The sequence below is a fragment of the Bactrocera tryoni genome, chromosome 2, assembly GCF_016617805.1.
Source record: "Bactrocera tryoni isolate S06 chromosome 2, CSIRO_BtryS06_freeze2, whole genome shotgun sequence".
Classification (NCBI taxonomy): domain Eukaryota; kingdom Metazoa; phylum Arthropoda; class Insecta; order Diptera; family Tephritidae; genus Bactrocera; species Bactrocera tryoni.
This window is the reverse complement of record NC_052500.1, coordinates 22,188,476-22,216,472: the sequence shown is the minus strand read 5'-3', so window position 1 is coordinate 22,216,472 and position 27,997 is coordinate 22,188,476. Positions and strand designations below refer to the sequence as shown.

At 35.1% G+C, this 27,997-nt stretch overlaps 1 protein-coding gene across 7 annotated transcripts in view; it reads left to right on the top strand.

Moving 5' to 3' along the window:
- Nucleotides 1-27,997, top strand: part of LOC120767406 (muscle M-line assembly protein unc-89) — a 305,856-nt gene that overhangs the window by 238,204 nt on the left and 39,655 nt on the right. For all 7 annotated transcript variants that reach the window (XR_005704690.1, XR_005704691.1, XM_040093448.1 and 4 more), the window contains exons 6-8: nt 61-2,283; nt 3,019-3,459; nt 27,502-27,870. Coding sequence is in view for 5 of the 7 variants with exons in the window: in XM_040093448.1 (XP_039949382.1) it covers nt 61-2,283; nt 3,019-3,459; nt 27,502-27,870 (3,033 nt within the window). In the remaining 2 variants the exon portion in view is untranslated. The remainder of the gene's footprint in view (nt 1-60; nt 2,284-3,018; nt 3,460-27,501; nt 27,871-27,997) is intronic.

Sequence of the window (27,997 nt, the reverse complement as noted above, 5' to 3'; positions counted from 1 at the left end):
ACAAATATTTGTATGCATGTTTATTAATATTTTCGACAATAATTTTTCTTCTGTTTGCAGATTTTCCCCGCGTCGATGTTGGTCCGGAAAATCCACTTCGTGTGGAACGTGATCGTACTGCCAAATTGGAGTGTAATGTCGATGCTAAGCCCAAAGTGCCTAATGTGCGTTGGACACGCGATGGCCGCTTCATTAGTTCCTCCCTAGTGCATAGCATACAGCGTGTTAGCACGCAAGATGCTGGCAAATATACATGCTCAGCAGATAATGGACTCGGCAAATCGGGTGAGAGTGTACTCATATTGGACATCTTATATCCGCCAACCGTCGTTATTGAGTCGAAAACGCGTGAGGCCGAGGAAGGCGAGACAGTTAATATCCGCTGCAATGTAACCTCAAATCCGCCGCCAATTACCATTGAATGGTTAAAGGAGGGCTCACCCGAATTCCGTTACTCCGGCGAAGTGCTCACACTGTCGTCGGTACGTGCCGAACATGCCGGCAGTTATATTTGTCGTGCTGTGAATATAATGGAATCGTACGGACAAGAACGTAGTGAACGTGTTGGCAACTCAACCGTAGCGCTATTGGTGCGACATCGTCCCGGTCAGGCATTCATAACACCGAACAAACCGATTGTACATGTTGGTAATGGCGTTACCTTAACCTGTTCGGCTAATCCACCCGGTTGGCCGGTGCCACAGTATCGTTGGTTCCGCGACATGGACGGCGAGTACTCGAGCACACAGAAAGTGCTGGCACAGGGACCACAATATTCGATACCAAAAGCACATCTCGGTAACGAAGGTAAATACCATTGTCATGCCGTCAACGAATTGGGTAATGGTCAAATAGCCACTATAGTGCTTGAGATACATCAACCACCACAATTTCTCGCCAAACTACAACAACACATGACGCGCCGCGTTGCCGATACCGATTATGCAGTCACCTGCAGCGCTAAGGGTAAGCCTGCACCCAGCATACGCTGGTTGAAGGACGGTGTCGAAATACTGCCCGAGCTCAATTTATACGAAGTTAAGACGAACCCCGATCAGGGTCCCAACGGCATGGTGACGGTGCAAAGCATGCTGAAGTTCCGCGGCAAGGCACGTCCGAACGGCAATCAGCTAGTGCCCGGCGATCGTGGCCTGTACACATGTCTCTACGAAAACGAAGTGAACTCCGCGAATTCGAGCATGCAATTGCGCATCGAGCATGAACCGATTGTCTTGCATCAATACAATAAAGTCGCATTCGATATACGTGAGACTGCTGAGGTCGTATGCAAAGTGCAAGCTTATCCCAAACCCGAATTTCAATGGCAATTCGGCAATAATCCGTCGCCGCTGACAATGTCCTCTGATGGGCATTATGAAATTAGCACGACCACAGATAACAATGATATCTATACTTCGGTGCTGCGCATCAACTCGCTCACACATGCCGATTATGGTGAATACACTTGTCGTGTTGTGAACTCATTGGATACAATACGCGCACCCATACGCCTACAACAGAAGGGCCCGCCAGAGAAGCCGACCAACACACGTGCCGTTGATGTGGGTCCCAATTATGTAACGCTCAGCTGGGATCCCGGCTTCGATGGTGGTCTAAGCAATACGAAATTCTTTGTCAGCTATCGGCGTGTACCAATGCCACGTGAAGAACAACTGATACCCGACTGTGCCACCATAGCTACCAGCAACACCGATTGGCTGGAATTCGATTGCCAACACGAGAATCCCTGCAAGGTTACATCACTGGATCAACATCAAAGCTATGCCTTCAAGGTGAACGCACTCAACACGAAAGGCAACTCACCGTATTCCAATGAGATTATGACGACCACAAAGGTTAGCAAAATCCCACCGCCACTACATGTCACCTACGATCCGAATACACATACATTGGGCATAAATGTGGGCGCCACCTGTCTATCGTTGGTCGCCATAGTGGAGTCCATGGTCAATATGGATACACCGATGGCGCAGTGGGAAGTTGTCGACACTGTGAATTTGCAACTCTCCGGCAATGGACCGACATTTAAGGAGACCGTGATTGATCGCCATATACCGGCATATCGCAGCGGCGGCGGACGTTCGTTGGGCCACAATCACATTGGCGGCCATGATGATGGTGTTGGTGGCGGCGACGAAGATGACGATGAGGGTGTCGACATGAACACGCTGGCGTTGGCCGATGATAATAAACCGACAGTGCGTGTAAAACTATGCCTGCGTTCAAATCAAGAGCACTGCGGCAAGCACACAAATGCGGAGAGTAAGTAGTAGAATTGTACATATATTTTATAGATTGTATGAATTTAAAGCATTTGTTTAGTTGTAAGTGTGTGTGGTAATGCTTTGTGGTATTTAAGTAGCCACACCTGTAATTAACGGCTTTACAGACGCCTCTGTCACATTCTTCAGCCTTCGAATATGCGTCAGGCCACTTGTTAACTGTTAAACAGTTCTTTGGCATCTTGAAATTTTCAATTAAAAATCGTGCGCCTTCGAACTTTTGTTCAGCAATGTGTCGGTTTGACCATTTACTGGGCCACACGCGCTTTGACTGACAGCTCCTTGCTGACGTCCTTCAAATGCCTCCGATTAACAGCACATCAATCTACTTTACCACTGACACACAGCCTTATATAAGCCTTATATAGGGGTGTGTGGCTTACAAGCTTGTAGGAAATCCTTTGTTAGTACATCTGTACCAACACGTAGCTGTTTCCTGCCCCCCATGTCTTGTGTTGGTTTCCTGACAGCATTCCATTTGCTGCCACTACACATTGAAGCGCAGTTGTAATCACACTAACACCAAGGCTTATGGACATTTGGAGTGACTGCCTTCAACTCGGTGATACCTACGTTTCATTTGCAGAAATCCGCAGCCCCCTACCACGCAAGCCGCCTACTTGTTATACCCCACACACACATACATTTTTTCGCAGATCTCCCTTTTATTTATTTTATTTTATACAACATCTCTTTCTGTTATTTCTTTTTGCAGTTGGCCGCACATACATTGCGGAGGCTTCCGCCCTGGCCACACCCACGCTGATCGCCATAATCGTCTCGTGCATTGTATTCGCATTATTTGTCGGTTTATTGTTGATGTTCTGTCGCTGCAAACGCAATCAATCGAAAAAGAGTGCCGCCGCCAAGGATTACGAAATGGACTCGGTGCGACCATCAATTGTTGCCGCCCAACAAAGTCAGCCACCGCCACCATATTACCCGGCAAGTGGACTCGATAACAAAGCACTCGAGCATTCGATGGATCTCGCCTTGGGCATGGAGGACCAAAAGAGTGCACTTTACGCAACACAAAATGGCTATAGCTATCATCCGGGTAGCGGTGTCGGTGTTGGTGTTGGTGTCGGTGGCGCCGTTGTTGGCGGTGGTGTCGGCATGCAAGGCCTAACGGGACACACGTTGCCGGGAAATGAATGTAAGTAATAGTGGTGTAAGCATTGCATTTGTACGATTTGCTATTGTTTTTATGTCAATATGTGGTGCCCTTCTTTGTTGTTGTTGTTATTGTGGTTGTTGTTTATGTTTCATTACATACTCGTACGCTTACGAGTATTCACAATTCACAAGTACCCACACTTGCTGTTATTGTTCGCGCTGCAACGCCATCAATGCCACACAAACTGCCGCCGCTATGTGCTTTCAAGGCTCACACAGCAGTGTTGTTGGTAGTGGTTATGTGTATGTGTGTGTGTGTGTATCTAAAATCGTACCATAGTTGGCAATAACAGTTTTGAGTACTTGTAAGCGAATGCAATTTTTTGTGGTTTGTGGTCAAGATTAAATCGCAATGTAGCCAGAGTTGCGGAAAGTTCGAAACGAGAAAACAATACCGATTTCGCATGTTGTTTCGCTGTGAGGTTCTCGAAGCAGAAATTTATTTTTACGCACTGGAAAAATTGCGTGCAATTTGTACTTGTATGCGGAATATGCCAGGCACTTTAGTTTCATATTCTGCTTTATTACGAGAGGCCTTAAGTTCAGAGATGGTAAAGAGCGAAATAATGTTTCGTGCTTGAAGTTGGCTGATTCCCGCGGATGTACTGCTGAACGTTCAATTGACCAAAATATTTTTTTTTGCACCAAATTTGTATTTTCCATATGGAGAGAAAAGTCAAAAATTTTGCTTTTATGACGTTGTCTGTAAGTAAGGCATATTTAGCGAGCTTGTCATACGATTTAGAACCAGTCAAGATAAATAGGTTTTTTAAAGATATAATTTACTAGATGTGGGATTCTAATATTATAAGATTTAGTTGGTAAGGTCTAGCAATTTCTCTCGAAACTGAATAATCTAGGAAAGGTTTCTAAATATCTTCAATATACTACTGTGGGCAAAAAATAGTAAGACTTGTTAACATAAATTTCTCACGAAAACCCATTCGCCGCAATATTTTTCTCAATGTTGGTATGACTTTCAGTCACATCCGTGCAAAATGTCAAATGTCGCGAGCAAGTGTTTTTTATTGGTACAAATTATTCAAAGAAGATCAAGAACGCGCTGAAGACAAACCACGTCCAGGACGCCAATCAATATCATCTGATGATCGACGTGTCAATAAAACAAAAGAGTTCGTGCTTGAGAATCGACTACTAACAGTCAGAAGTCCTACTGGCATCGTTGGAATATCGAAAGGTTCAGTGAAAACCATTTTAAAAAATAATTTGGGCCTTCGAAAAACAGCGTCTCGTTAAAGTCTATGAAACAATGCATTCCGACTACCAGGTTGTCAGAAAACGTATTATTACTGCCGATGAGCCTTAGATCTATGCATACGTCCTGGAAAGAGACGATCGATTGATCACATTTTGCGGCAAAAGTGAGCCGAAGCCGAAAAAACACCAAAACAGGTCAAAAATCTAGGTTATATTGACATGTTTCTTCGATTATCGAGTTGTGGTGCACTCCGAATACCTTTCGACCGGCCAAACTGGCAACAGGGAGTTTTATGCGTTGTTTGGTCAAAGCTATTCGTAAAAAGGTTCCGGAGTTATGTGGCGACAACTCTAGGTTTTTGCACCACGATAATGCACCGTCACATTCTGCATTGATTATTCATGAGTTTTTCGTCAAATTTTTAAGCAATATCGTGCCGCAACTACCGTGTTCGCCTGATTTAGCTCCATGTGACTTCAAGCTATTCAGAAAACTCAAACAACCGCTCCTGGGTAACCGTTTTGAGTTTATTGAAGACACTAAACTTGAATCGTGGTACCAGTGTATTTGGGGCGACATGGATGTTGTAGAATGAATTGAGAATTTTAAAATCATCAAAAAAGTCTTTCAATTCTTTGCTTGTAGTAGCATGCTAAGAAAGCTAGTTCCGGCACAAATGCGAATATGTTGGTTTAGGTAGTTAGTATCCTCATATGTAGCATTCTAAAGGTGGAATTGTCATGAAATAAAGTCTAATTTGTATTTGAGTTGAGAGTTGATACTCGGAAAAACATTTTTGCACGATTTCTATGCCAACCATAGCTAATTTCGTTACAAATACGAACATAGAAAAAAAATATGACTTTTGATGACGTCACGTTAGCATGTGTCTGCTGTAGATACTACCTTAAAGATTTCGATTACTTTACTTGTAATGAAACTATTAAAAAATCCTAGGATGTTCCCTATTATTAATCGCTCGAATTTTTCAAATAGTATTCCCAAAATAGTCAACCAGAAAAAACTTTTATTTATTTTTCAAACCTTACGACTATAGCACGTGCTTTCTTAAAGCTATAAATATCATGTCATATGTTCCCGGTCTAATCCCGCCCCACCTACAAGTATTTTATTTATTTCTTTTCTAAACCAATCTCTTCTTCAGTTCTACTTTTCTCCACTTTATCTCCTGTGGCCGACTCCAAAATGCAGTTCCATAAATCTTAAAATTTTCTAAAGCAAGAAAAAGTCGATCTGGCAACTTTAACCACCATTTTTTATGGTTTTGCTGGCATGACCTCTAGCAAAAAAAAAAAAAAAACACTCACAGAAAAACGGTTGTTCAACACAATTTTCGGCGATTTTTCATTTGTTTGCTGACACGCTGGTTGAAAGTGGCACAAAAGTGTGTACACTTGCGGAGCCAAAATGAAAAAGTAAAACACGGCATAACAACACTTTCCGAAACAGTACTCTAACTACAGGCATAGATGCAATAAAAAATGGTGAAACGTAAAAAGCGAAACGCGCAACATCAGCACAAAAACAAATAAATAGGTTCTTAACGATGCGAATATAGAGTGTGCAAGGAAGCGAAAGCGCAGCATGTAGCATTGGAATGGTGAACACAACAAATCGATGAGGACACATCGATCAAGTGGTTGTGATGGACACCGGCGTATACTGTGCTGTGCAACAACGCAGCTACTGTGTCATTTGTGTGCGCCGCTGTGCCGTGTAGGAGGTGGGGTGTGCTGTTGGGGTGTTGTGGTCGGGTACTCAGGGTCAAAAGGGCGCTATCAAACGGCACCAAATTGTTATGCACGCATATATGCAAACCAATAGCGGTGTTTGTCACTTTGTATACATTTCTGCGGAGCATTGAACCCACACAAGCTTTTGCTGGTGGCCAACATTGGCTTAGTGTTGGTATTAAAATAAGTCCGAGCTTTACTTTTTCACTTTTTTCTCTTCTTTTTTTGCGATTTATCTACAACACAACAAAAATAGTGAAAGTGAGCGCCTGAAATAGAGCGATTGTCGCAGTGAGTAGCAAGTGTCGTTAAGGTGAAAATGTACATAAATGTAAAAACGGTTAGCAACAAAATTAACGCATTACCGGCAACTGGGGAAACTGCCGGCTAACACACGCCATGACCGCAGGCATTACACCTCCCCACCTCTCCGCGCATGACACTTTTAATGCTAATGTGTTTGTGTCCTTTGGATTTGCTTACGGACAACTTAAATTTTCTACATGCTACACGCCTTTATGTGTTTGTGTGTGTGTGTGGCGTCACGCATTCGGTGGCAAATGACTCTGTTTTTGGCGATTTGGCGAGGAGTGGCGAGTCAATGAGCCACAAACACGCCACGCCACAGCGGCCACATCGACTGCTGCGGTTTCGAGGAGTTGTTCATTGCGGTTACCATACACTGCCGCACACACACATACATATACATATACATATACACACTCATTATTAATTGCCCTGCTGGCTTGTGTTCTGGTTTAGATCATGTACCGCTCCAACCTAACCTAACCTTTTTATTTGCGCTGTGGCGGCAATTTAGATAGCACATTAGCATTTTGCGATAATGTGATAGGTGCACACCGCCATTACCTAAAGGTGCGTATTAAGCATTTCGCCTAGCGTGGTTTGGAAATTGCCGCTAGGGAAGCGTATAATTGGGTATCGCCTATTTGAGCGACACATAATACGGTCAGAGGTGCTTTAAAGTGGCAACGCTGAAATTTAAAAAGTTTATTAGGCTCGTAGTTGTTGTTGTTTATTGTTTTAGTTTGGAGTTAACTGTACGCTTTCGTTGTCTCGAGTGCCTCGCGTTGAGTTGCGAATATTAAATAGTCCTTAAGTGGTCAATTCTGTGTTGTGGCGTATATACTCTCGACTTTCACACTCTTCATGTGTGATCTCACTTTTTTGACACATACAGGTGTGTAACGAAGAAATTCCTTTTTTTAAAACACATGTGACTAAAAAAATGTCAAATTAATAGGTTCGTTTCAAGACATCCAAAACACATACATTTTTTTCAACTTCCCGAATTTAATTTTTTTTGGTTAAATGAAGCTTAAAATCTCACTTTTCCAACACTATATGATTGACAAAATACGAAAAGTCTTTTTCGACTACCCAATATATACGAGGAAATATAAGCCACTTTCTACTCGTTATTTCTCTGTTCGCTATCTTTCACCGTTCCTCTCTTCTCAAGCATTTAACATGGCAAAGCAATCAAGGCTGTCGAATTCCATACAAGAGAGTATGCGAATACTCCATACAAGTGATATAACAGCTTTCTTTAATTCTACCCAGCCTTTGTTTTGACCGACTTTAGACTAGTTTAATCATTGTGAATAACTCAAATGATAAATTAATGTCAAAATGATTATACACAGATTTTATTTTTTAATTTTAGGATCTACAAACTTGAAATAAATTACAGTTGTTTATTAAAATGTAAGACATGTTCTATATCAAAAGCTTACTCAAAAGTTATTTGGCGATTAAGGAAGTATTTCTCCAACAAAGCCAAAGTCATGATTGCAACGCAAGTGCTGTCAAGGTGCTTGAACAGCTAGTTGAGTTTGTTCGATTTGTCACTCTCCAACGCTCGCGAAACGAAAAGCTATATTTAAAATAGAAGGCTCTGTCATCGTCTTCTTTTTTGACACTCTTCATGCTTTCGCTGTCGTATATTAAGCCGCCCAGTAGAATAAAAACATATACAATTTCATTGGTCTTAACTTTTTCTTCATTTGCAATATTTATTTAAAAAAAATAATACAATTTAAATTTAATTAAAATTATTATTTTAGATCGGAATTTTTTTCCTCCTTAATTTTTTTTTTTTTAATGTGAACACTCGTTTATCCTAACTTTAACTCAATTTAAAAAATTTAATTTAAGAATTTAAATTTTTAATTTAATTTAATTTTGTAAATTTTTTTTAAATTAATATTCTCTACATTTTTATATACATAAATTTTTTAATTTAATTTTTGTAATTTTTTAATTAATTTTTTTAATAAAAAAATATGTAAACATTTGTTTATCCTAACTTTAACTTAATTTAAAAAAATTTAATTTAAATATTTAATTTTTAATTTAATATAATTTTTTTGTAAATTTTTTTAATTAATTTTTCTACATTTTTAATATTTATAAGAAAAATTTAATTTTTTTATTTAATTTTTTTATTTAATTTTTTTAATTATTATTTTTTAAAATTTTTTTATTTACATTTTTACTTTTCTAAATTTTATATATTTCTTAATTTTAAATTTTAAATTAATTTTTTTTTAATTTCTTTTATTTAAATTTTTACTTTTCTAAATTTTATATATTTCTTAATTTTTAAATTTAAAAATTATTTTTTTAATAATTTTTTTTTCCATTTAATTTTTATAAATTTTTTTCGTCATTTAATTTTTTTTAATTTAAGTTTTCTAAATTTTATTTTTTTTGCTTAATTGTTTTTATTTTTCTAATTATTTTTGAATTTTTTTTTTGTTCAAATATTTACTTGTATAAATTTTATTTTATTTTTTAACTTTTAAATTTACATTCGATTGCCACCATTCAACGGCAAACATTTTACATAAATAGTGATTTAGCAGCCATAAAAAAGCCAGTTTTCCCAAAATAAAAGTTTTATTGAGTACCACTCCATGCCACCAGCATACCTATATAGTATTTTACGCCAAATATGAAGGACACTTCAATTGATTCGCAAAAAAAGCGAATCCACTTCCCACTGCGCGCTAGTTCGCGCCACAAAAGCTACAAACAAAAATGCGCTGTCATTTCTCCCTGTCGGCAATAAATGGCACTTGCTGCCGCTAGTGATAGCATTGACTGAAATTTCAGCTACATTTATCACGCGTTTATGGCGGCGTCCCAGTAAGCGCCACACTGCTGGCAGTCACCCTGCGTATATAAAAATGCCACATTTTCACAACAATAAAAGTGCAAGCAGCCATCTGACGGTTCAGTGAGCAGCAGCATTGAGGATATCAGTGCGCGTTCATCGGCGCGTTGTAACTGTGGTGCAACATTTTGTGCTGCAACTACACACTATCGGATGCGCGTTTCCCTACAGACTGCAATGCTAATGTGCACAGCTGTGTGCTGCAAATCATAATAAAAACGCTTCGTTTTTGTTAACTTCTTAAGCGCAGCTTCTGTGAAATTTATCAGGCATGTTTCACTTTTTGCCTCAGCGGCAGCCTAAATGCAGTAAGGTCTGTGGAAGACAGTTATGAATGAAGCGCGCTGGTGCTGGCGCTTATGCAAGTCGATAACTTTGAGCATATCGTGTGCGCTGATGCTTAGTTCGAACTGTCAAAGCGCGCGCGTTACAATGAAATGAAACAAAAATATTTGGATTTGCCATGAAAAAATGCTGAATCAAAGCAGGCGTTGTGAGTTCAGCGCCAACGCTTTTCACCACGCAATGCAGTCAGTTGAGCGCGCAACCAAAAATGTGGAATAAATAACTAAACACAGAAAATACCACATGGTAAACACGCTTAAAAGCATTGACAAATGTGCTGAGCGCGCAAAAAATTAGAAAACAAAAATCGAATATTTGCTTACGCCTAATGCTTTGTGTGCCGCCGCAACAACGTAAACCCAAAATATAGACCAAAAGGTGACCGGTTTGCTTGTTTAAGCTCTTTTTTTTTTGTCCACGAAGTACAAAAAGGTGGGCGTTAGCGCTTTGTTGGCAACGCGTGCTGTCGCGCGCCTAACGCTTTCGCAATGTCCACTGCTTTAAATATAGTATAGCGCGGCGCTTATGTGCGCCTAACCTAGTTTTGCGCGTGGGTCAGCTTCGGCTATTGCCGCGCAAAGCCGTTACTTGCACCGGTTAATTTAGACAAAAAAATATGTATAAATGCATATATAAGTATTAAAATTATATATGTACATGTTTGCATTTATGTATATATATGACGTGCATACATATGTACATATCAAATATATGCTGCGCGCGCGTTTCGCCACCGAACTTGTTCTTGCTACTTTTGGCTATGCATTTTGCGTGCGGAATAAATCCTGCGCATAAATGTTGCATAGCAAAGCCACGCGACGTGGCAACTCTGTAGTGCGTACCCCGCGAACACTAGCGTTGTTTTTTTATGTTGAAGCGGCAACGAGCATCTAGAAACGCTGTTACTTTAGCAACAAAAAAATTTGCAATTTTTTGCCTTGCAACATTTTCGCTCCGCAGCTGTTGCTTAGCTGCACTACATTTGTTCACTTTTTTATTATTTTCCATTTTTTCATTTATTTTTTTTTATTTTTATTTTTTCCTCCGTTCACTGCACAGCCATTTCAAGGTATGGCGGCGTTCCACTAAATACCAACTGCATTGCAATCAGCAGAGGTTGTTAGCTTTTCGGTTTTTGTGGGTGGTTAAAATCCGCTTAATATGCGGTCGCGCTCCTACGCGGCAATGCAACGGCGTCGGCTTTGTGCGAATGCTGTGCAAACTGTTGTGTTTGTTATTTTGCCATTATTATTATTATGACCGTTATTTTAAATGCGTTGCCCTGCGTTTGTTTTTGCGACCGCTAATTGGTTTAAGCGCAATGAAAGTAAAACATAATGACAATTGTTTGGCGTACATAAACAGCTGTGATTGTTTTGGTAAAAATGTTAATTGGCATAGGAATTCAGAAAATATTTGCAATGCAATTTTTAGGTGCACAAAAGTGGTAGAATTTTTTATTTATTTCGTGAAACAAATAGCATTTTATAATGCAGAAAATATGTGAAAAATAAAATTTTTTGAGCATTAAAACAAATTTAATCTTAATATAGACGGTAACCCGATTAGAAAATAGTGGCAGATTTTTTTTTCGTGTGACAGATAGCATTTTATAATGCAGAAAATATCTAAAAATTTAATTTTTTTTTAATATTAAAAAAAATAATAATTTTAAATTAGCTGGCATCGCTATTACAAAATAGTGGGAAAAAATTTTTTCTTTATATTTCACATTAGCATTATAGCATTTTATATTACAAACAATACCTAAAAATATTTTTTTAAATATAAAACAATAATTTAAATGCAATTTAAGTGGCAACCCTATTAGAAAATAGTATCGCGCTTTCCTACTCTTCTTCTTAATTGGCGTAGACACCGCTTACGCGATTATAGCCGAGTTAACAACAGCGCGCCAGTCGTATCTTCTTTTCGCTACGTGGCGCCAATTGGATATTCCAAGCGAAGCCAGGTCCTTTTCCACTTGGTCCTTCCAACGGAGTGGAGGTCTTCCTCTTCCTCTGCTTCCGCTTTCCTACGTCTACAAAAATTTGCTGGTTTGCCACAAAATTTTAAATATTATAGAGTTGCCACTGATGGGTTTTTATGTTGGCTGTTGAATTGAGTGTTGTATTTTTATATATTATTATTTTTAGTTAAAGATTTTTTATTTTTTTCTTATTTCTGTTTAATTTTTTCCATGTTTTTAATTATTTCTTTTATTTTTAATTTTTTTTTGTTTTGTAATTTCTTCGTTAAATTTTATAATTTTCTATAGAAAAATTTTTTCCAGCACGTGTAACATTCCCACAATTTTAATCAAATAGTAAATATTAAAATTAAAATAATAATTTCTTCACAAAAAAACTTAAAAGTGGCAATTCTATTATGAAATGTTGGTAAATTTTGCATCGCTTTATAATCTTGATTCAAGTGGAAATGCACACATTTTCTGCTTCTGAAAATTTTTTGATAATTTCTTTTTGTAAGTTTATAAACTGTGTGATTCCTTCTTTTTGAGGAAATTATATGTATATACATATGTACATATGGTGAATGTGTTAATTTTTAAACAACTTTAAAGTTTTGTAAAAAGTGGCAACGCTATGTACAATGTACGTGAATTTTGCATCGCTTTATACTCCTGATTCACTGAAATTTTTTTTATACTTTTATAAAGTGTGTTCTATGTTTTTTCTGGTGTAGATTGTATACATATATCATGAAATGTGTTAATTTTAAAACAATTTTAAAATTTTATTAGGTGGCAACCCTTTAATAAAATATTTGCGTATATAATTTTTTAGCTTTCTACTTTCTTCTTTGCCATAGATAAGCGCAATAAAACGCAAAATTTATAAATTATTCCTAAATTGGCAACACTACTTGAGTTTTCTTTAATACACCATTGGTCATCAGAAGTCAAGGTTGTTATATTGTACGAGTACTATTACGCATAAGTTTTTATATTCTTAATTAAACTTTAAACTTCATAAAAAAATTCATAACTGGGCAACCCTACTCTATTTTATGTTAGTAAACCACTACTCCTCAGAAATGACGGTTTTTGTGATAGAATGCTATTTCGTATAAGTTTTTTATGCTTAATTATTTAAACAGCTTTGAAAAAATCATACCTTGGCAACCCTACTTGATTTTTCGTTAATAAATAACTTTTCCACATAAATGACAGTTATTATATTGTGTTCAAATTAAACAATTTCGACTTGTACATGTTTCTTTTAATTTTCATATATGTGGCAATCCTTTTCATATACCATAAAAACAAATGTTTACATTTTTGCTTATTACCACATTTATATACTACTTTTGAACTAAAAAATACGTATTTAAGTAACTATGCTCATACTCATATACATACATACATAGATATGTACATATGTACATATATACCTAAACGGTCCCTTAACTCCAATCTTCGCTTTTACCATCTTCACCTCCTCGCCACACTTTGCAATAACAACTTAAAATTCCATTAACATTTAACGTAATTGCAACGTTCCACTTGCTACTTTCTTTCCAAAATGCTTGCAAATTCGCAACTTGTGAATTCTTTGTTGCCACGCTGCCAGCTGCCGCCAGCAGCGTGCAACTTCCTCGCAACACCGAATAAGTATAAAATATTTTTGCTTCATTTAACAGTGTCAGTCAGCTACAAAGCGCTTTGACTTTGCGCTCTCAAGAAGCAAGTGCATAACATATACATACATACATATATTTGTTGCACTTGTGGCGCTTTGCTACCTGTTTATAGCACCTCGCTGTTAATAGCGGCAACAAGGTGTCTGCAGTGGCTTTAATTTTAAATCTCTGCTGAGCTGCGCGGGGTGCCTTGTTTGGGGGTAGTTTTGCGTGCCACACACTCACACTAATACATATACTAATTGCATAAGTAGTATGTATATAATTATTTATATGCATGCCTTGCAACGCCTTTGTGTATGCTACTTAAGCTCGATGATTGTTGTAGCTGTCCCAGCTATATTCCTGCTTGGCACAAATTGTTGCAATGTCGTGTTGCTGCTACTTACCTACAGCACTACAGCACACTTAAGGCACGGTCGGCCCCTCTGCGCCCTTTAACTTTTCAAACTTTGCATTTTTCCAATTTGCTGCCACTGTTGCAGCTCCTTTTCCTCTCGCATATTTACATATACATATGTATATATACATATGTATATTTATATTTCCTTTTTGTATTTTTTACCTTTTATAAATTTTTTCGTGCTTTTTCCATCATTGCCACTCATTCACTTCACTTTTAATTGGTGCGCTCAAAAGCTGTTCTGTTCCACACGCGCTCACACTGCGGCTTCATTGCTTTGCTCTTCACTTTTAACGCTTTACTGTTGTTGCTTCTTTGTATGTTTCCTTTTTTGTTTTGTGTTTTTTTTTTTTTGCGTTTTTTTTTTGCGTTTGTGGTCGTCGTCTGACTCGCTTGCATGCTCACACAATTTTTTTTATTTTTTTTGTTTTCACCGTTATCGCCTGGCTCTGTTGCAACAATTTCCGTTGTTGCCGCCGCTGACCTCAACGCGCTCATTTTCGAGTGTTAATTTTACTTTACTTCCTTAGATTTTAATTTTATTTCGCCAATTTTCTGCAAACTGCACTTTCTTGACATGCTTTTGGCAGGTTTATTGCTTTTGATTTCAGAAAATTTCAAAGTGAAAATTTGTCGAAATTTAAGATAGCACCGATTCCATAGGTGCCGAAGTCCAAACAAATTTTATTTTTTTTTTACTTTTTCTGTTAAAGTAGTATTGTTCTATTAGAGTATGGTTAACGCTAGTAGGCTGAAGGAATTCATAGTATTTTAATGGGGTATTCTAGTCCAGGGGTATGAATCTCAGGTAATTTTCAAAATGTAGTTAAAAAAGCAAATAATATTTTTGCAATGATTTTTATATTAGTTACTTAATAGGTAGGTGTAGGTATCGTGGATGTCTGAGGACACACCCAGGTCTTTAGGAGACCCACTTTTAGACCACCGAAACTAAATTCCCTTACTCTGTTTTCACCTATCTAAACCTATTTCAAAAACTGACAACTGATGAAGTGATAAAGTCAAAAATTTAAACGTGAGGATAGTCATGATGTCAAGCCTTCTAGGAATCTAAAACCAAAAAACACATGCATTAACCTAGAACAATGTTGCACTGCCTGGTTCTACGGAAAAGTTGGAATTTTCTTCACGAATTGCTGTCTGTCTGAAAGAAAACTCGATTTTTGTACCACTTTTTTACTGTTTCGTGTTTTGAACTTTGGGGGTATGGTTAGTTCCAGAAAGAATAGACAAGAGTATAAAGAAGAGTCCCTAAAATAATTCAGGTAAATTGGTCTGGGATATGGATAGTTCTAGAAATAAATCCGATCGTGGGTATCGTTTATAAAAAGACCGTTTCGAAAAATGTCCAAAATTATTTTGAATTTTGAAAAAGACTCTTGTAGACATATTATAGTAGTTGGGCTTTGGAAATAAAAATATTTATCTAAATTTCCGTACAAGAATACCTTAAAAAAACAAAGAAAACTTTGATATTTTCATTTAATATAATTGGCACAGAGGACGATACGTCGATTGTAACATAGCTTGTTGATCCTCCAACTTGTCTTTACAATTTTTACTTACAACCCACAGAAGAAGACCACAGGCTTGGTGGTTCCTTTACAATGAGTATTTTCTTGAATCTTGAGAACATAAAAATTTTGTTGCGATCTAGTTACGAAGGATACGACGAGTTTAGAGCATTTAAAAGACCATATCATGCAATTTTTCTATAGTTTTCACTGACTTCTGCTGTGGTAATCGGCGATTATGTTGTTATAAAATTTTTAGAGCGTCAGTCTTTTCGATGAATTGCATTTTGTAGTCATCCAAACTCATTTTGTGGATTTCTATGATTCCACAGTTTCGGTGCCAATACAACCAGTATAGAATATAGCAAATAAGCTACGAATGAGTGCTTCGCTTAATGCAGAGAAAAAATATTTTTTAAATTATTTTCTTATTTTCTTCTTAAAGGTGTGACCTCTGAAAAGTAAACCGCTTCCTCTACGATTCAATGCAATGCAACGAAAAATGAACAAGCGGTATTAAGAATGTCAAATATTTGACAATCAGCATTTGCTTCCTTAACATTCACCAATTACGCCTTCCGTGCATGAGTCGCACCGTCAGCGTAATGCTACTAAATTTCAGCAGTAAACAATTGCTTTCCTTAACGCTGTCAGTAGCAGCAAAGCGAGCAAATACGTTTACTGATTACGAGCAAAGCAGTAAGCGGAAGCTGAGTGAGGGTATTTACCTCGTGCAGCTGGTCGCTTGAATTTTGCGCTATAAATATTTGTATATATTAACTATGTACTTAACTATTGTGACTCTTCACAGCTTAGGTCGAAGTATACTATTTATACGTAAACTCGGTGCGTAGGAAAGGTCCGAAAAAATTTCTGTTGCGTAATCTTGCTTTAATTTTCATTGTTTTTTTGCTGCACGGGAGCAATCAAAGTGCAGCGCTTATTTGTCTTTTAGTTGCTGTTGTTGTTTATTTGTTAAGAAAAAGCAGGACTCGCGCTAATGCTTTTACGCCATTCCGCTCTTTCTAACTTTTTTACTCAAACTCGGAAAGTCTTGTTAATGACTTCTTCTTTAAATTAGTTTTGTTAGTACTGTAATGTTTCGTTTTTTTTTTTTAATTTTTGAAGTTTGTATTTAATTTTTTCTGATTTGTTTTGCTATATTTTACTTTTTTAATATTTTTTTTTTCTTACTGATTCAATTATATTTTTTTCTTTTTTCTAATATATTAATTTTTTTCCATAATTATTTCTTAATATCATTATTTCTGTTTTTTTAAATATGCTTTTTTTAATCCCGCTTCTTTTTAAATTATTTTTATAAAATTTAATATTTTTTTTATAAATTTTAGTTTTGTTATTTTTTTATTTTATATATTTATGTTTTTATTTTTCTATTTTATTTCGCAACTATCAGTTTTTTACAATTTTTTTAACTTTTGGTTTAATTTTTAATATTTTTTATATTAAAAAACTGTGGCGATTTTTAAATTTAATTTGTTCTCGTTTACTTTAATATTTTTTTTATTTTTTATTTTTTTTAATAATTATTTTATATTTTTAATATTTTTTTTTTTTTTTCCAATATATGAATGCACTTATTTGTCACATATTGTGTTATTAATATTATTTTTGATTTTATAACTATATTTTTTTTAATCCCGTTTTTTATAACACTTGATTGTTTTTGAAAATTTTAGTTTTTTTATATTTTTGTTTGCTAATATTTTTCTTTTTTAATTTTTGTTTTGAATTTTTTGTGGATTTTGTTTTATTTTTTTATTTAAATTATTATTTTAAAAATAATAAATATTCGCATTTACTATTTTATATTATTTTTTGGATTCTTTCCGTTATTTTAATTTTTTTGTTTTTGTTTGTTTTTTCGTTTTTAAGATTTCTAATTATTTTAAATTTTATATTTATACTTCTATTTTTTACCCTTTCCATGTTTTGTTTTAAGTTCTTTTTTAATTTCATTTAGTTTCTTAGTTTGCTGCTTTATTTCTTATTTTACACAATTTTTTATTTCACATTTCTTATTTAACAATATTTTTTGTATTTTTATTTTGTTTTAGAATTTATGTTTTTTGTGCTTAATATTAAATGTCCTTGTCTGCTTTTTATTTTTTCGTTTTTTTTTTATTTTATTTATGATTTTAAATTTAATTTTATTTAAGTTATATTTTTATTTTAATTTCTTTTTTTTCATTAATTCTTTACAACTTTTTTGTTCCACATACCAACGCATACCATTTACTCTTTCTTACTGCATTTTTAATGTATTTTTGTTGCAAACAACTTTGCATCTACTTTAGCATTTACGTAACATTCTGCACGGCTTCCGGTTTTTACTTATTGCCGCTCGCACAACGCGTTGCTTTTACTACTGCTTTATTTACATTCTAACAAAAAGCAATCTACCTTATTTTCACTCTCATCCTAATATGCTTTCTTGGCGTAGCTTCCTTTGTTGCTGTTACTATTGCTGCTGTTGCTCCTGCATCGCACTTCCTGTCGTGTTCTCGGGCGCGCATTAGCTGACAACTTCCGCCTTTTTTCGTACAATGCGGCGCCTTTTCCGTTGCGCTGCCATTTGCGTTGTATTTCTTTCTGCGCTCCTTCGCCTTTCGCACTCTGCTACGCGCATTCGGCAGCTGCTTGGTCATCCACGCGCTCAACATTACCTTTACTTGGCTAGCTTCCGTTTCACAATAAACGCGCACATACACACACAAGCACATACAGCTTGTATTCAACTTCACTTTCTCTTACCTCTCTCTTTTGATCCTTACACCATGCTTGCTGCTTGTTGCAGCAACTGCTCGCTGTCGCTTGCTGACTGCTGCCGCTGCTCCACTTAAATCTTCGAATTAAATCTGTGTGACGCTCAACACGAAAACTGCAAGCCAGATTGCCAATTCATTATAATGTTGTTTATCTTGTACCCATTCGTGTATTCGTTCACTTTGCACTTGCTTGTTGTGCCCTCCTCCTCTTCCGCCGCTGCTGAGCTGTTGGCGCTCCCGTTCCATACTTCACCGCCACTTGTGCACATTTCTTCAGGAAGACACAATTCTTATCGGTGCATTGTTGTTGGCGCATTGTTAAGCAATGCTTCCAATTTATTATCGCGTAACTTTAGTTGGATGGAAAAGTTTTGTTGTGAATGGCTTTTCATTTCGCATTTTTCTTTCTTTGGTTAGCAGCGTCGAGTTTATACAATTTTTTCCTCCACGATTTCTTTTCATTTGCTTGCACTTTATTCCACTTCACTTACCAACTTCACTTCAGTTCATTTTATTTATTTAATTTGTATTTATTTATTTTCACTCGAGTATACATAAGTTATTCAAAGCACTCGCAAATAATTTGTTAATTCGAAACATTAAAGCTGCAATTGTAAAGCAGCGATGTTAAAGTGCGCTCTTCCTTCAGTTGTAGGGTTTTTCTTAATAAAATGAAATTAATTAAATTGTTGTGTGAGGAAGTGCAAACCAATTTTTCAAAACAATTCTTGATTATACAAAAACTGCCAACTTTCTTGAATAGTAAAAAATGTGTTTATTTCACATTTTCGTTGTGAATTCTTAACACATCTTCGAGCAAAGCTAGGTTATGTTAGGTTAGGTTAATCTCGTAGGTCAATGAACTACGCATAGACCTGTTTTGGTTCTTTGCTATACCGGAGGGAGTTCAGTAACTAGGTCCATGAGGAGTAGTCATCGATTAGGATGCCTGTGCTTTGATTGAATTTTACCAGACTCTGTAGCCTCACAATCGATACATCTTCCAGTGTATCCATCGTTGGGACCCCATATGCTTACAGCGTAGTCTTGTCAATGCAGGACAAGTGCACTAGAGATGATCCATTGTTTCTATGTTGCCTTGCTCTAGACATTTCCTACAGTCGATCTGTACAACAAGATAATTATACAAAAAAAGTTTACTGAGTTTAAATTAAGAACATTCAAACTTAATTCGTTCGAAAAATTACTCGCTTTTGTGCCTTTTACATCGTAATAATCTAGACTTTCTACTTACATATGTATATATAAATAAATCACAATTTAGGACTCTTATTTGGTATCTTCGCAGTAAACTGGCATCGTTTGTATAACATTGTTTATTAGTAAAGTAGTCGGACTTGACGTTCACATTCTCTTCTCTAGAAATATTCATTCTTGATATTCACTTTTAAAGTAACTAACGGCTTTTACGTCTTGGTGGTTCTGTTTTACTCTAACGCATAAGAGTTTAGTTGTGGTCAGAGACATGGAAAAATGTCAATTTCGAATTTCTTTTCGCCAGTAAATTAATTTATAAATGTAAAAACACAGCTTCACTAATTAATAAAAATCAGTAATTTTAAAGGTAATGGCTGTGTATGTTGATCCAGCTCCAACTGATGACCAACACTAATCCTTAGACAAAATAGAAAAAAAATTAAAAAATAAACCAGTGTTTCATCGAAGCCTGTTTTTTGTTATTAAATTAACAAATGTCGACTTCAGGAACTTTTTTTCAGATTTTCGGGGAAAAACCAACAGTTAATTTTTGGAAAACCTCATTAAAATGTACCGAGCAGTTTTACATGAAGTGTGATTACCAATTTAGAAAAAAATATCTCCGAGAAAACACATTTGTTATCGTCACCTAAAACGCAAAATAACGTAACATCACTTTCCATAATATAATAGAATAAACTCATATTTAAACAAAATTTGAATTTTGGTTATAAAATGGTTATATATTGGTTATAAAATGGTTATATATTGGTTATATCTGCCAGCGGAAGCTGAAAATTTTATGCTGCATACATATATATAACATTATAAAGTGAATCGTAAGCAATAAAAAACTCAATTTCGATTTTTTGTTTTTTTTTGATAATACGCTGTTTTGCATTTTAGGTGACGATATGTACACTTAATTTACGTAAAGTGATTAATTCAGTGCCATAACGCCTGAGAACACTATGCGAACTAACGATTAACTCGAAAAGTATTTAGCGTATCTATTTAAAATTTTCAGAGAATATTTCTGAAATATTATGTATTAAGAAACTGTGAAAGCAATTCGAGCATTTTGCAAATTCTTACTACTTCAATTGATTCTTAACAGAATAACTACTTAAACAATACTGTTTTAGAAGTCTTAGACTACAATAAACATATACTCCGCATTTTTATACCAGTTTCGTATGGTGCCTTTTTTGCGAAAAATCTACAAATAATTTTCAATAAACTTAAATTATAGTTAGCATTTTACAATACCAGAATCATTGTCATATTTTGAAATATAACACCGACCAAATTCGTTTATGTGCGCCATTCATTTTCTTATTTATCGACCATTGTCGGCAATTGCCAGCATTTCGCAGCTTTCAAACTATTTGCAACTCACTAAAAATTGTGCAGACATTAGCCTATATAAATGCTCTGTGCATAAAATATTCTAAATATTATATATATATTTTTAAATATTATCTACATACATTCACACAGGACTCTCATAAACAGGAAAACATGTCCATACGTCAAATACCATATCACACTAATAAATATGAATTACATCTGCATGTGTGTGTGTGTAGAAAAATTTACAAAATATTTTTGGGTTTGCCTCTGCGTTGCCACACACATTTAAATTACTATTATTATTGTTGCGCTATTATTATAATATTTTTATGCTTTTTAGTATTGAGGAAATGTGACATAAATTTCTTTATGGCATATATATCAAATGCAACACATGCTACTGTTATTGTATTATAGTTGTTGTGGTTTTTGTTAGCTCATAAAATGCTCGCAGTATAAAAGTTTCAACAAACTAGTATCTACAACAAAAGCAACTGCTTATAATGTTGTAAATATGTTGGTACCAAATAGCATTTGACGCTTTTAACTGTGTAAATAATTTATGGGCGAAGTAAAGTGGTAAAGCGGTGGCAATGTGAAAGAGAGTTGCCAGCAGCAAGTAAAGTTTTGTTTTTTAAGTAGAGTAAATTCTAATAGAAATATATTGGAAAAGGGTTAATGTGAAGTAAAACCTAAATTACTCTTACAAAAACAAAATAGTAATAATAAGTAATAATAATAATAATAGATATTTTATAAAAAAATTTTAAGTTAAAAAAAATTAATTTAACTTGCACCAAATTCAATGAAGTGATTTCTAATGAAAAAAAATATTTAATTTTAGTTATAAAAAGGAAAGTTAAAACATTTACATATATGTATATAGAAGGAAGAACTTATGGGGTTACATGGGTTTCCTCGTGTAAAAATCATGCTTTTTTCAACAATTTTTTTTTCGTATAAAAAATTAAATATTTTATTAGAATTTTTTATTGTTAAAACATACATATTAACAAAGAAATTCTGAAATTTTTGGAAAAAAATATTTGAAACTCGGCCATTTCGACGCCATTTCCGGTGACCCTTCTGAAAAAACCGCACTGCGGTGGCAGTATATGTATATTCTTACAGGATCATCAAAAGTGAAAAAATACGTGTTTTAGTTGAAACCTTGACTTAGAATTTGAACGGAGGAAAAAAACTGAAAATCGGATTTTCGGCAGACATTTTTACAAAAAGAAATAAAATTTTGCAATTTTTTTTTTTCAAATAGTAGTAATCGAAAAATAAATCATTCCAAGTCTTAAAAAATTGTATCACAAAGATCGTGAACATCGGTTAAGTAGTTCTCGAGAAATCTTGCCCACCGACTTCAAAAACACAGTTTCGAGCAAAACTTCGAACCTCAAGGACAATAAGGTGTTGTAGAATTTAATTAGACAATAAAAAAATCGGTTTTTTAAAGCCTGAAAAGCCCTTAAGGATCTATATACTATATACATATATTCATATTTAGTGCTAAACCACAAAATTCTTAACCGCTGTCCGCTTAATTTCACAAAGATAACACACAATTTGACCAACCTAAACGATATAAAAACAAGTGGGAAGTCTTGAAATCACTATATAAGGTATATCTGGGTTGATTGCACAAATTTTTGACATTACTCCGGTAGACTCAAGAAAACAATTTCAAGCAATTTTAAAAATATACAAGTACTATATCGCTCTCAATTTTATTTTTGATCCCACTCAACCCATGTGTCAGAATCAGATGGAATTTAAAATTGTCTTATATTTCATTTTCGGCTATTTTCACACTTTAACTGTAGGAATATGAGCATAATACAACTTATTGAATTTGGTTGAAAGCGGACGTGGAAGTCCCGAGTTATGACGGGCCGTGCCCATCGTTGAAAAGTGATACCGGTTCCTATGTATAAGACCTCTCGTACCATTTCGGGTGTCAAATTTTATGTTAGATTCGTTGCACTTTTGCTCTTAGCGCATTTTAATATTATAGCTTAAACGGGGAGTAAATACAAATTTTAACATTGTCAACTATTCGAACGGGATCTAAGTCAACATACAGAATCTATACTTATCTTCCAACATTTTTTTTGTCTTGAACAGATTTGTTAGTCTGGTTGGAAAACAATCGATTGTCAAATGTCCTGCGGAATATCCATTATCTGAACTATATAAAAAACTAATCATTAATTTTTTTTTGACCACTTTTCGTATCTCCTACAATGTGGCAACACTGTACACATATCAATATTATAAAAGTCATAAACCTTTTGTAACTAAAATGCACAAACAAACCGAAAATATGTCGAAATAATGTCCTTCACTCACTACGTCTGCCTTAGCAATGCTGCCCCCACTTTTCACATTTTGTGTTTATTACTTTACATTTCGTGATAAATCTTTCATAAATATTAAACGCACGCTTCAAAATTTTGCAGAAAACACCGTTATAGCCAAGTTCCATACATACAATCTCTATTATTGCTTGCGTGCAAAACGCATAACACGAAGGATCAGCAAGCAAAAAAAGAAAACGAAAGGAACAAAGCACTCTTGTTGCTCGGTCTACAAAAATGAAAATAAAATTGAGCATCGAAAATGGGTTTGCCGCTTGGTTTTTGTGCTGTGCCACCGACGACGCTTGACATTTCAGTTGACAACTCGAAATAAACGAAATGAACAATGCCAAGCGCGAACGCCCGTGAGCGAAAGGGGTTTGAGTATGTCTGGCTGTCAACGCACAATGGCCGAGTCGTTAGACAGGACGCAATACACGTGCCGCACGCACTAACCCGAGCGCCTTTTCGCGCTTTTTGACATTTTTATTGCAAGCTTTGCAAGCTAGGCGAAATTGTTGCGTGTAATTTTTTATTTTATTTTATTTTTTTTTTTTTGCAAAAACTTGCAACGCTCGCCGCCAAGTACATATTTAGTGCGCACAAAGGTATTTTAAGTATTATTATCCATTTGATGTGAACTTTTGTCGCATTTTCATATTATTGCTTTATTATTTTATTATCATTATTATTGTTAGTTTATTTCTTTTTTGTTTTGGTGCCTTACTACTTTCTTCTGCTGCGTGTTATCACCTTGCATAGTTTGGCGTGAGCCACGACGTGCGTGAATTGCGTGCAATTTTTTATTTGTTCCATTCGCTTTTTGCATCTATTTTTACGATAGCACATCTACCGTTATGTATATTTATCGTGAAAGTGAAAGCTATTCGCCTTTAAGTGTTCTGGCAGTTTATACATCATAAAATTATGTGCAAATGATGATGGTACTATGCATAATAAGCGCCATGTAATGCGGTAATTGCCAGCGTGTAGTGCAGTGCTAGTATTTTAGTGTTGTTGTTGTTGGCTTTCTTTGTGAGCGCTGCAGCAGCTGTGGCAATAAATTTCATGCCATCACTTCGCTTTACACGTGCATGTCGAATTTACGAGGTCACGTGTGGTCTCTTACGGTTTTTGTGGCTGGCGTTTGATAATCACTGAACTTTAAAGCGCATTTACACTATATAAAGTAATACATACACAGACACACAAACATTCGAGAGCAGACTTTTGTATGTGTAAGTTAAGAGTATTTCACTGCTAGGGTTCTTTGATATTTTTAGTGCTTAAAAGCACTCTCAAAGACCTTAAATGTTATAGAAAATTTAGTAGTAAAGTTTACTTGGCATTTATGCGCTTATTGAGCTTTTAGCAGTTTGCTAGGGTAAACATTTTATTGCATAACTTGAAAAAATAAAAAATGGTGTGATAACTGTATCAGACGAAATTTATAATACGCAGTAATTTCGCAATAATAAAATATTGGAAAATACTTATATTGACCTTAACCGAAGACTATCTAAAATATTAGAAATATATTTAAAGCCTTTAAGCACGTTACTGTCGAAAATATGTAGGTCAAAAATATTACCATAAGATTCAGTAGTTTTTTTAATTACAAATTGCCATTAACAAACAAAGCTTTAAACTAGCTAGGGTTGAAAAAAGCGTAGAAAAAGGTGAAACTCTCAAAGGTTAAACAGATTCCATAAGATTCAAGAATTTTTTTTTTTTTATTACAAGCTTCCACTTATTTTATAAAAAAAAAACAGCTTTAAAGCTCGCGAAAGTTATAAAGTATGTCAGAAATGTATAATGTGCCATAAGATTATAATTTTTAATAATTTTTTTATAACAAATTGCCACTTAATTTAAAAAAAAAGCTTTTAAGCTTTCGAGAGCTTAAAGCGAATTCAAATTTGAAACTTTCAAGGTTTGAAAAGATGACATATTCGAATATTTTATTTTATATAAGTTCCCACTTTTTTTTTTAAAGAGCTTTTAAGCTCAGAAGGGTTGAAACGGAAGTCAAAAAAGTTTGCCACAAGATTTAGAAAACGTTTTTTATTCTAATAACTATAACAGTTCTAATTTCGAATAGTCTAAATCGTCATCCTAAGAAGTTATCACTTATTGTTTTGTAAAAAAAAGCTCTCAAGCTCGAGCAGGTTTAAAAATAATTCAAAAATGGCCATAGCATTCAGATATTTTTTCATATTAAAATACCAGCTCTAATGTGAAATCAATCAAAATTTCATTTTTATCAGCTGCCGCTTTCTTTTATAAAAAAGCTTCGAAGCTCACAATGGTTAAAAATTAAGTCAAAAAAGTTTGCTACGCGATTTAATTAATTTTACAAACATAATAGTCTTCATGTAAAATGAATCAAAATGGCATTTGAAAGAGTTGCCACATATTTTTTTAAATAAAGAATAATAATTAAAAGGGAAAATTGTATTTTAAAGAGTTGTCACTTTTTATTTTAATAAAAGAAATTTTTAAAGTGACTCACAAAATGTCTTTGAAGTAGTTGCCACTTCTTTTTTTTTATAAAATTAAAAAATATGTTACACACCAAAAATCATAAAAAAGTATGACCAAAATAAGGTTTTGTGTTCAAGTGATTTGTATATATATATATTAAATACATATATACCTAGTTCAATCTTTTGCTGGAACCATGTTTCTAAATATATATTCTATTCAAGGAAGTATATGAGTTTAAAATGAAAAAAAAGGTTTTAAATATGCTTCAAACGGTGTTTTTAAGAAAGCACTGTTGAAAAATTCACTTCTTCATGTCTCTTAGTTCCACCAAACAATTCGCTACCTTAAACTTTTCATGCGAGCTTTCATCGTATTATGACTTAAAAAATAAAAGTAAAATCTCGCGATGTGCAAGTAAAATGTTATGTACGTTCTGCTGCTCTTCATTCTTCCACAAAATCATAAATTATTACAACTGGCTTAAATTAAACACGTTTAAAGCGATATCGATTTCATTCGCCTGTACGTAGCAGCTTTTGAAATTCTCAAATGGTTTAAGTAACTTTAGAAAAATTAAATTTTTCTGTGTTATAGTGCTTGAAAACCAATAATTCTTTAAAAATAACAACTACAAGTTATTATTATTACTTTAGCAAAAGTCAGAGAGAGAGAGAGAAAGAGAGAGATAGTAACAAGACCATACAAGAAAACAATGGTCGCTTAAAAACTAACCCAACTCAATACAAAAGTTTAAAAGTCATTGAGAATACTTTTCCGCTTTTACCCAATCCTTAATGATAATTGAACGCTTTAACGCTCAAAATACAAATAAAGACTAACTTTTAGAGCTACAACATACTTTATTTTGACCTTTCATGCCACATATTGCCGCAAACATCAGTTTTCAGAATATTTTTCTTCCCTTTCGCCTACTTGACAACTGAAAACAATATTTTATAAATAAATAACCTCATTTCCTAGCGCTTTTCAATGTCTCGAGTTTCCCGCTTACCCGCTTATCCATTGAGCGCCATGTACGCCATTATTACAGCTTCAGCGTAGCGGATTTATGCATTTCATATATTTCCTGTTTTTGAAGATTAACTACAACAATTCCAATAAATTGTACTACATTATTTATGATGCGCACAAATTTTTCGCTGTAACAGCGGACAAGTCAACTTTTTATTGATACAAAATGAGATCATAAATAAAAAGACAGTTGAGCAAAGTGATAGCAGGAGTAGCAGCGGGATATGAGGTGAGCCAAGACGAGGAAGGGTAGGGTAGGGAACGCACCCGTGGTAATAAGTGGCGCGGCAAAATGTAGCCAATGAAGCAAGCACAATATAACGAGCGAGAAAGTGGAGGTCACAGCAGCGACAACAACAACAAGCACGAAAACAATAACAACGCCATATTGATTACAACACCACTAGACCGTTAAATATAATGAGCAGGCATTAATTTATTAATTTCCTGCGAATATTGCATTTATATACATAAATTTACAATGTGACAACACAAGTCAGCGTACACTGAAAGATATAAATATGTATTTGTTATATATATATTTACGCTTATATATACAACTATATTATACCGCTACCCCACTGCGTCCTTTCAAATTGATTACACGAAAATATATTATTCACTTTTCTTATAAATTTCTTTACTCTTCTCTTTCACAGGGGTCAACATGGGCTATATCGAGAACAATTACTCGAATTCGAACAATGGCGGCAGCGTCAATTCACAAGACTCGCTTTGGCAAGTGAAAATGCCCGCCGCCACAGGCGGTCAACAAAGTATGGTCGTACCGGCCACACACAACAACTATGTTGAACATCAGCCCACCTATGGTTATGATCCACTGACGCACGGCGGTTATGGCGCTGTCGATGATTATGCCCCCTATCCACATTTGACGGCGACGCCAAGCCAACACGGTGATGAATATCATAATTTACGTAATAGCCAAAATCCATCCAGACAGGATTACTGCAGCGATCCATATGCCTCGGTGCAGAAGCCGAAGAAACGTGTTGATCAGCATTTAGGTAAGTGATAAATTAGACAAATTTGATTGCATGAGTGGATAGTAGTTATAGAAATTACATACTAACATGGTACATTACAAGTATATACATAAATAGTGGGGTTTGCCCGGTGACAAATCGTGTTCAA